The 10596-nt window shown below is 41.2% G+C and overlaps 1 protein-coding gene across 1 annotated transcript; it reads left to right on the top strand.

Moving 5' to 3' along the window:
* The first annotated feature begins 356 nt into the window (after positions 1 to 356).
* On the top strand, positions 357 to 7388 carry MRPS10 (mitochondrial ribosomal protein S10). Its single transcript, XM_036381107.2, has 7 exons — positions 357 to 454; positions 3496 to 3554; positions 3663 to 3735; positions 4780 to 4919; positions 5399 to 5507; positions 6632 to 6721; positions 6990 to 7388. The coding sequence occupies exons 1-7, from the start codon at positions 419 to 421 to the stop codon at positions 7074 to 7076; spliced, it is 594 nt and encodes a 197-aa protein (XP_036237000.1). The 5' UTR covers positions 357 to 418; the 3' UTR covers positions 7077 to 7388.
* The last annotated feature ends 3208 nt before the right edge of the window (positions 7389 to 10596 follow it).

Genomic DNA, 10596 nt, shown 5'->3' with positions numbered 1-10596 from the left:
TTTATATATCGGTAAAATACAGTCGAGCGGGGAGAAAGTTGAAAACGACGATTCGTGTAATTGGTTTTGTTTTGGTTTGGGTTTTTTTGAGAGGATTCCTAGAGAACAGGACGGGAGGCCTGAGGGGACCGACGGCCGCCGTCGGCGGGAAGCGGCTGAGGGGGAGCCGCTGCTCCGTCGGTGCTGCCCTGAGGCAGCGTTCGGGGGAGGTGGGACCGGGCTGGGGAGCCGAGCTGGGGCTCGTACGACTCCTGCGGCGCCGTGGGAGGTCCAAGATCGCCTCCGCACCGCCGAGCGCTTCCCCGCGGCCGGAGCCGCCCCGGCACGGAAGGAGGTGCGGGCTGAGCCGCCCCGGCGGGGAAGGAGGTGCGGGCCGCGGCCTCGCTTCTCCTTCCGGGCGGGCAGGGGCGGAGCCAAGATGGCGGCGGGCTGGCTGTGGCGGCGGCTCTGTCAGGTGCGGTGTGCGGCGGGAGAGGGGGCGCGGGAGTGCCCGCTGCCTCCTCTTCGTCCTCTTCCTCGGCGTCTTCATTCCTGAGGGGAGTGGGAAAAGGAGACGTGGCAAATGCTGTCCTTCGGGCACTGGGAGGGCTGGGGCTGCACAGCGTGGGACTGTGTCTCTGCACGCCATCATCGCCTGGAGGCTGCTCAGAACTCTTGGCTGCAGTTCTGTGGTTTTCCCGCAGTTAGTCCGGGTGGAAGGGATAGTGAAGAACAGGTGACTTGGATTTGGAGGCCGTGTGCTAGGCGAGTTTCTAATCTAAAAAGTTTCAAAGCTTGGAAGTTACAACGTAAAATAATAGGAAAGCTTAGTGCACTGGTGATGTTTGCTAGTTTGGAGTTAAAAACAGTGATTGCTTTTTCTCAAATTGAGAAAATTGGATTTTTCTGATGCCCTAAACTCTCTTCTGTCAATGCAATGTGTTCTGGACTTGCCTTTCAGCGTCTGTCTCCCCCTGACACTTCAGAGGCTCTCAACCAAACAAAATTAAGGCTATTTTGCACTAGGAGAGGGGTAATTATGTTTTGTGCAAAGTCTTGGTTCTGGTGTATTGCAGTCTTTGAGTGTCATTTCCACCTTCTATGATGGCCATTAGCAAGAGCACATCATTAAATCAGACGGTGAAGCTGTTTACAAATTCCTGCCCACTGAATGTAATATGTAGCTCTTGAGGTATTCAGTGTATCATTTTGTCAAAATTTGCATAGAACACCTTTTAATTTAATGTTACAAAATCTTTTGACTTGATGCAGATCTGCTTAATTAGTAACAAAGGGAAATGGCATGTGGTAGGAATAACATGCACAATCATAGAATATTGGAAAAGCTGCAGACCTTAGTGTGTGGTATAGGACCCTGTTGCTTCATCAGGTTTTGTTCATTTTTATTGCATTAAGACTGAAATTTTTGTACCTAAAACCACATAGTACAATACACTATGAGTGCATTTATCTTTGCATGCAAATAATAAATCCTTATTACCAAGTCAAGTAGTTATAAGTAAAAGAATACATAGCATAGACTGCATATGCCCATGCATTAAACAACCTAAAACAGATAAAAAACTCAGTTATGATTACAGTTAATAGCCTTACATTTGTCATCTGGGGTCAGATTCTGTGTCATGTACTTGCACAAACAGCCTAAGCCCTGCACTGAATAGTCTTTTATGCTCATGGCCTGTCTGCTTCCTGAAGTGGTGTCAGGTGATTGTTACTGTACTTTATATTGGCATTGAATGGAAGGAAGGCAGCATTCTGACTTCAGGAAAAGAGAATTGAGGTGCAAATGTCAACATAATTTTGCCATAGAATCGTAGGCCTGGATTGGAAGGGACCTTAATGACCATCTATCTCCATCCCCCTGCCATGAGCAGGGACACCTTCTGCTAGGTTGGGTCACTCAGAGCCCCATCCAGCCTGGCCTTGAACAGTCCCAGGGATGGGGCATCCTCAGCTTCTCTGGGCAGCCTGTTCCAGTGGCCTCACCACCCTCACAGTCAAGAATTGTTTTCTCATCTCCAATCTACCCCTGCCCTCTTTCAGTTGGAAACCATTCCCCCTTGTCCTGTCATTATGTGCTCTTGTCCCTCTATTTTATTAGATGTCATTAGACAATTACTAGCTGTATTTCACTACTTTTAGCTATTAAGGCTCAGGTAGTTCCCAGCATAAACTTTGAAACCTTCTGAATTATTATCAACTACAGTGACAAATATTCAGTGCTCCTAAAATTGCCTATCTTGTTACACACTTAAAAAATGTAACAGTAATGCCGTCTGTGAAGATCTGGATTTGAAAGGATTGCTTAAAGGGAGTGCCATAGTCAGTTTTGTAAACAGAAATCTCCCCTCCTCTTCCTGCAGACATCTTCTTTATGGGAAGCAGCATTTGTGGATAAATTGTGAGTGAGGCAAAATTACTTCAGAAAAGTTTTGCTCACTTCTGACATACAATGAATGTGTGATGCATACTGAAAAGATTAGGGACCTAGTAGCATCATAGAGTCAGTTATGCATATCCACAGGCAACTACAGTAAGACTACCTGAAAAAGTGTAAAATCTGGCTGTTTTCTGATGATTTGATTTAGACAGTCACCTGTATAACTCTTGGGTGGGGTATCTGTCTTCTCTCTTAAAGCTGTGACTCCGGCACATGCCAAAAAAGAGCATCAAGGGGCAAGATAAGTAACTAATTTGGCTTCAGCAGTCTGCTACAGCTCTGAGGTTCTGATAAGCGAGAGTTCCTTTTTTCCCCCCTCAAGCAGTCAGTCTATAACTTTGCCAAATTAAGAATTAGTGGAAGGAAGCTAGAAACCACATCATGTTCAGAAGGGAACAATTATTCTGGTATGAAAGATAGTAATGTTACATGATTAACAGCTATATTCCTTTTCTAACAGAAAATCTTGCTATCTTTTAAACATGGTTCATTGGCTTCTAAGAAGTATTTCTATTTAAATGTTCTCTTCAAAAGAACAAGTGTTCAAAATCACAAGGAACTTTTTTCTGAAAAAACAGTTAATTTCTCCTTACATTCACAGACTAAATTTTTGCATTTATAGGATACTGTTGTCAGATGCTTTAAGTCCTACTTAGGCTTGTCACTTGACAAAACTTACATATTGTACCATGAAAGTAAAACTAAAGAGAAAATATTATCATATACTGAAAAGGCATCTGATGCCACAAAAATGTATTTTTCTGTTAAAAATAAGCTTATGATTGCTAATCAGGTGCCTCAGTAGTAAATGCATACTATGTTACTGTGCCCTTAATGTGCTTCTTTTTTAGGTGCTATTGTATACTGAAATACATTTCCATGCTCCTGTTTTCTTGTATTTTCCAATGGAGCAAACTTCCTAGTTTGTCAAATCAGTGCCTAGGAATGTGCTGTGCTTTGGTGTGCAAAAAAGTAATCTTTAATAAACCTGTATTAACTGGCTGCTTTCTGGTTTAGGGAAAATCACCATAACATAACTTATCTATTTTATACAGGGATCAGCTTTTCCTGTCAGTTATGCAAGCAGAATTATGCAAAAGCAGTATTTTCTTCCGTAAGTGTAACAGCCCCTCCTCCTTCCACTGCTCATCCATAGTCCCTGAAAAAATCAAATCCAACTTTAACAACTTACTTTGTGTTTTCCCCATGGCTGTATTTCTAGGAGCTCCACCTTGATGGGAGCACGGCTGGCTGGATCCCATGGTGATACACAGGAGCCCAAGACTAATCCTTTGGTGAGTGTTCTGTAACACAGTATTTCATATATTTTCTTAGTAACAAAAAGGACATCTAGAAAAAACATGAATTCTTTTCTTGCAGCTTTTTGAAGGTCTGCCTTAGTGATATCAAATTTGTCATATAGAAAGAAACAATTTAGATTATTGGTATTTGAGATCTTCTGTTTTGGTGTGGGTTTTGGTTTTTTTTCCCCAGCAAGATTTCTTTAGTTCACAGTTGCCTCTCAGTAACTTTCTCCCTTTTCTTTGCAGCTGTAACTCTATGAAACACCAACTTTTAGGCCAAATTCAGTTCAGTGCCTGCAGCAGCTTAGCAGCCTTTTGACAAGGGCTTCAGAAACATCTGACAGGCAGTATTAGATCTATAGTGCTGATCCAGCCTTCCTGCTGTGGCTGGTACAAGCTGCATTTAGTGTGCCTAGGAGTGAACCTCTGGGAAAAGCAGCACTTCTGCACTCATTAAGGCTCTTCCAGTTGATCAGTGAGCCCAGACCATCGGAAATTGAAGCTCTAACTGAAAGTCATAAACTCACTCTTGTACAAACATGAAGGTTAATACACCTGGGGAAGACTACTGTGTTTAAAGTAGTCTTAGAGCTTAGTAAAGTGAGAATTCTGGTTGCTGTCCATAATGGTCTATTTAATTTCCATACCCAAGCAAACTCTTGGGTATTTGCACACTGCTCTATAAAATTCAAACGGTGCTCCAGACTTGCTTCAGCAATGAGTTTTGTTCTTGCCATTGCTAGTGTTGTCCTCCTTATATCTATCTGGCATTCCTTTTTTGGTAGAAGAAATTTTACCTAAATGTTCAGAAGTTAGCTATCTCTTCATGCTTTGCCTTCCCTGGTAGAGTGAGATCTCTCAGTCAAGGTAATGCAGGCAGATTCTGTTAGATAAACTAAAATAAGCAGCTCAACAGGTTGTGGGGTGTTTTTGCTCTTTTACAAATGGGGCATGCAGGCTAAGGCAATACACAGTGCATGCATTAATTAAGGAGAACGTGGTGTGGTAACTCTTGTCCTGTCTTCACAAATGCAGGTGTCTATTTCAGATGAGCCAGAAACACTGTACAAGAGATTGTCTATTTTAGTTAAAGGCCACGATAAAGCTGTGTTGGACAGCTATGAATATTTTGCAGTGCTTGCAGCTAAAGAACTTGGCATCTCTGTTGAAAAAGTGTAAGTAACTGATCTGTAGAGTGATATGGAGTGAGATGCTTCTTCTGTTATCTATTGTAATTCAGGTCCTCTGCGTAGAAGTATTTTTTTTTCTTTTTATAAGAAATGGCTGTAATCTGACTTTTTTTTCTCAGATTATAGACCTAACACTTCTTTGATGGGAGGACAGTGACGTGGAAGCAGCAGCAGTTCTGCACTCAGCACTGCCATAGTGGAAGTGCTTTTTATCTCCATGAAAGGATACTGACAGTACTTTCAGTACAGCTGTCAGTGCTGTAGCTTCCCTGATCCAGGGCTGGTTAATACCTGAGTGTTAACCATGCCCATGTGAGTTAATAACAAACTGTACCAGTGTTTGATATTTCCTTGTAGATCTTCCAAATGTCAAATAAGAACAGAGATTTCAGCATAATCTTTCAGATAAATTTGTATTATCATCCTTTATGTAACATGAAAATTTCTTTTTCTTCTTTGCTCAGAGATAAACCCCCGAAGACAATAGAGAGATTTACACTTCTCAAATCTGTACACATTTACAAGAAGCACAGAGTTCAGTATGAAATGAGAACACATTACATGTGTTTAGAGGTAAGAAAGAAGGAAACAAAATTGTTCTAGGGGCTCAATTCAAAGATATTACTACGTGCTAATGCACGAATGAAAATGTTTTGGGGAGGAGAATGCAGGAGAATATTGGAAAACAGCTGACCTAGTTACATAAAACGCAACACGAGTTATTCTGAATGCACAGCCTACGTAATTTTTGGACCAAAAAGTTTTTTATTTTTACCATCATCTTAAGAGCTGAAAAAATGGCTAAAGAGAGTAAGGTAGAATTGATGTGTTATGCTCTTGGTTTCCAAAAATCACTGGGACAGAGAGTTTTCTCAGTAAGGGAAGAAGATGCAGATAAATTATTGGCGTTGCCAGTCACCAAGGGTTCTGTTCTCTGTGGATTGGTCTGATGGTTTTGAGCAGACATACTTTTGTCCTGTGCAGCATCATGTGGCAAACTAAAACTGCATGTAGGAAGTAGAAGAAAGGAAGCATAGACAAACCACCAGCTCTGTGGCTGATGACACAGACATCTGTATGATTTAGAATGCAGCTGTGGTTGACTTTCTTAGAAGAAAGGTTTACTTCCAGCATTTTGTGGCTCCTGGGTGTCTTACTGTATATTTGCACAGTGCTTAGCAAAATGGGACTTCTAAGTCCCCTGACACAAGTGCAGTATGAGTGGCTGCCCGCAGACCTTAAGCCCTATTTTTGCCTTCCAGGAAAACCTAAAGGATCAGTAATTCAGTGGAACCAGGCAAAACTAAAAAATCAGTGTTTCAGTGGAACTCTGGAGTTGCAGGATTTATAACAGGCTTGAACTTTGGGAGTATAAAAAAACTGGTGATTTTTATATAATCTGTGATTATTTTAATCTGATAGCTGCAGTGTTAAGATCCACCACTTCCATCATAATCAATGCATGTGCTCCCAGGCAGCATATGCAGCTCTGTGGAATGAAGAAACTACTTTACAATTGCATGAGAGTTGAGTACAGATGAACTGCTTCTGTTTAGAAGATTATGGAAGTTGGCTTCCTGTAAGATGTTTGGTCTCCATAGCAAGGGCTAAATAAGCCAGGGCAAATTTTTTTTTTAAATTCTGTTTGAAGCATTATTAATAGTAGTTCACTAAAAAAAAAATTCTTTCTGTTTTAGTTAAAATACCTAACAAGCAGTACTGCTGCAGTTTACTTGGAGTACGTGCAACGAAACTTACCTGAAGGGGTTGCCATGGAAGTGAAAAAGGTCAGTTTCCACCCCACATTATTAACTGTTACGAGTCCTGATGCAAGTACCAGTAACTACTGAAGCCTTTAGAAAGTCAGCAGAGAAAATGGGTATAGTTTGATAGGAAGATTTTGGAAAATAGTGGATGGTAAAGAGGCTGTATTGCTTGGAAGTGCCACTAGGTGGCACTGTAATATGAGTCCTGTCTCAAACCAAACTAAATAAAGCAAAGTAGTTAGATGTTAGCTGGCTGGTACAGTAAGTGGTTGTTTTTCTTTCCTTTTAGACTAAGATAGAGAAAATACCAGAACACATTCAGAAACCTGTTTGGGATACACTACCTCAAGTAAAAGAAACTGAAGTAAAGTCATGAACACACCAGGTACTTGGCTCCATTAGTACTGAAATTCATTGCTCCTATCAACCTCATTTACTGAGACAGTCCATTGTTAAATAAAGGTTCTCTTATAAAGAAATTGTATAAACTCTTGTTCCATCAAGTTATTTTTGCTCATAACTCCAGTACACTGAACTGCTATAAAGAGAAGTTTTACTGTGTTCTATGATCAGTGACTGTGGTAATTTATAATAAATTTGTAGAAAGGTAAAGTTTATTTTTACTTATATATGTAAAAGTATGTGTATATATACATAAATATAAATTCATCACCTCCTTTTGATACTAGACAGCTTCTGCATGCTGAAATTCTTCCAAACCCACTTCACATTTGTGTCATGTTTAATATTATGGATGCCAGACTGTTATCAATTTATCAATTTTGGATAAACTAGTTTGTTGGATAAACTATTTCCCATCTTCTCTTCATGTACCTATACCACATTTCTCCATTTTTGCTTCCTGCCACATTTCTTAGCAAGTGCCAACAGCACCACTCCCATCATTGCTTTAGGTTTTCTCTCAAGTAATCTTCCTTCCTCCTGACCAACTCCTGATTTTTCAGTCAGAAGATTTGTAGTTGCAATAAATACCCCATGCTTCATACTGTTTATAGACATCAGAGTTTGAGCATGCTCTGTTGTGTTCCTAGGAGTCAGACATCCGAAGTTTAAATGATCCCTGTCTGTAGTCCCCACTTTTGCATCCATACAGCAAAATTATCAGGATCAGCAATTTCATTCCCTTAAACAAAGGTAGTGTATGCCATGTGGGATGTTCCATGCATCACAGCAGAGCTGTGTGCTTCACGGAATGTGCATCACATTCCTACCTTGCCAGAATTCCAGTTTGAATATGAAAGGAGTGATGTACAGAGAGGGAAGACATGAACTCCTTTCTTACCTTTCTCTTTGCTACAAGCCAGTGTTGTAGCTTACACATCTCTATTTTCATTATATTCACAGAAGTGCATACAATATAAATAAATAAGCATTCAATTTTATAAGCTATATACGAGAGTCCATCATGCAATTTACACTGCCTAAGAATCTTAGGGCAAAATTATTTGAAATTTTAGCTCTCCCTTCATGAATTTGGATAGAAAGTGTGTGATCACAATTGTTTCAATTAAAACCATACACTAAAAAATATCTCACAAGGGACAGGGCAAAACCAAGGTGGAAAAGCAGGTATGAAGAAAGGCATGAAAGGGAGTTGGTGCAAGACAAAAGAGTGAAGGCAGTAAGCCACCAAGGAGGAATCTGTTCTGTTTATATTAGTAGAGTTCTCTAAAATAAAGGAAGTGGCTTTTATAAACCATCTGTCTCTGGAATGTCATGCAGATAAAAGTGCTGGAGATACACAGGTAGCAGCAGCACATTTCTGCTGACGGGGTTTAGTTGTGGTTGCTGACAGAATGGGGTCAGCAGAACAGATTTCAAATAATGCAAGCTTTTCTCCTTCCTTTTCTTTCCAATATTGTTGCTGGAATCAGAGATGCATAAGAAATCTGTAAAAAGAACATTGCTGGTGATATGTTACATGTTAGCAACTAGGAACTCCAGGGTGATTTTACAAGTTTATTTTAAAAATTTCATTTAAAATTTTCAAGTGGAGAGATCTAATTTAAGAAAGAGATTATCATATAACAGTGGTTACATGTTCACTGGTCTATGGGATATCAGCATCAGTGCTGCTTTACTGCCCATGCCTCACAAGAGAGCTGAGGTGCTCATTTCCTGGGAAAAACATCTTCTAAGACACACATCAATGGCACCACAACATTTTAAGTAGTTTAATCCTAAACACCAAATGCTGCCCAAGTAGGATCCTTCTCACACAAGGAATGGGGAGGAGGGGGGAAGGAGTTGAGCAGAACGAGGGAAACAATTCCAGGAATATCATTGGTTTCAATGGTTAAATTGAAGTCAGGATGGAGAGAGGAAAGAGGTGAGGATCCACTTCAAGCTACAGGACCAAATCTTCTAAGCTGCTAGAAAAACTTCCCCATTCTGGTGAAAAAAGTGTAAATAACTGGCCACAGAAGCAAGTGCTGGCATTCAGGACAAAATAATGGGATCCATGCATTTTTAATTCATAAGGCAATATTTAAAAGCAGACTGAAACTCCACAAAGTAGTGTGAAATACCATAGCCAGAACTTTGGAAAGAGTACACAAACCACACTGGAGTCCAAGCTACAGGCTTACTGTCACCAAGGTCTTATAATTTTCCCTTTTTAATACACAAGAATGCAATCCCCAAAGAGTTCCTGAGCTCTCCTGATTCAGCTCTGAACAGACTCCTGCTCTTCTGCTGTCTCCCAATGCCAAACTGTAAGTCAACAAGAAACAATTTTGCAACATAAAAATATACTGCCTTTTTCACATTCCTGACAGAAGTGAGATTGATTGGCAATATTTTTCCTCTTACAGAGCATGACTGCCAACTTCCCCAAAAACCCTGCTAGTTTGAAATAGTTTATTTTAGTGTTGTTACATAACATGTTAGCTTTGACAGAACCTGCCAAGGGAATTTCTGCTGCTGGGCACAGCCAACTGCTGCTGCTGCTGTCTGTGTGCTGTGGGGTACTGGGTAAAGCAGGTCGGTGGAATGGTTTGGATTAAGACAACTTCCCCCAGGCCAGAGGAGTTTATTGAAGGGACTGACCATGGGATTAACAACATGCAGGAGTAACTCCTGGAGGCTTCTGTGTAACTGAAGTGCAGTTAAATGTGCTTGCTTGCTTCAGTCAAATCCATGGGTGCCCTCAGGTCAAGATAGTCAAGAAGCTACAGTCCAAATGCTAAATGTTCTTTTCCCCTAAAATATTCCATGCCTCCATCCTATTTGGAATTATGTTGCTCTCACTTAGTTCTTGTACTCCCAGAGACAAACTGAAACCTATTGTGTGTGTTTTGCAAATTACAACATTTATAGCCCTTTGTTACTAAAGATTAGAGGAGTTTCAGCTAGGTCATACAGAAAAACGGGGATATAAAGAACTTCTAATGCAAAGAACTGAAAATGAATTTAGTGTATTTGACACAATTTATGGTTGTTTCTGAAAAATTGTCTCCATGTGCAGTAAAGCACGCTTAAACAGCGCTCAGTAAGATTCAGCAGTGACATGTTAGAAGAGCTAGATTTCGGAGGAGTTTCATTTGGAGCTTTTGATTGCTTTTAGAATAAGGAAGCCTGAGTATTAAGGACTTGTGTTGGGTCTCTTCCTCTAGCATGATTGTAAAAGTTTTCCCAGAAGATGTGTAGCTGTTAGTACTGCAGATCACGGGTCAGTTGGAGAAAGTGCGGTAGCTCCAGTAGTGTCTGCCTGCGCTCCGTGAGCCCGAGCAGCGCCGGGCTGCGGCTGTGCGGTGCCCGCCCCGCTGCCATCACGCCGCTCGCCGGCTGCACCGCGGCTCCGGCAGCGGAAACGCGTCACGGCCCGCACCAAGCTCGGGGTCGCGGCGGGACGCAGCGTCGGGACTGGCTTGAAT

The sequence above is a fragment of the Molothrus ater genome, chromosome 3 (genome assembly GCF_012460135.2).
Source record: "Molothrus ater isolate BHLD 08-10-18 breed brown headed cowbird chromosome 3, BPBGC_Mater_1.1, whole genome shotgun sequence".
Classification (NCBI taxonomy): domain Eukaryota; kingdom Metazoa; phylum Chordata; class Aves; order Passeriformes; family Icteridae; genus Molothrus; species Molothrus ater.
This window is presented reverse-complemented; position numbering and strand designations above follow the sequence as displayed.

Bases quoted from the DNA above. Each gene is read 5' to 3' on its own strand.
- MRPS10 (XM_036381107.2), top strand. From the start codon at position 419: ATGGCGGCGGGCTGGCTGTGGCGGCGGCTCTGTCAG. The intron at 3,736-4,779 runs GTGAGTGTTCTG...TCACAAATGCAG, and splicing joins AGCCCAAGACTAATCCTTTG to GTGTCTATTTCAGATGAGCC. The intron at 6,722-6,989 runs GTCAGTTTCCAC...CTTTCCTTTTAG, and splicing joins TTGCCATGGAAGTGAAAAAG to ACTAAGATAGAGAAAATACC.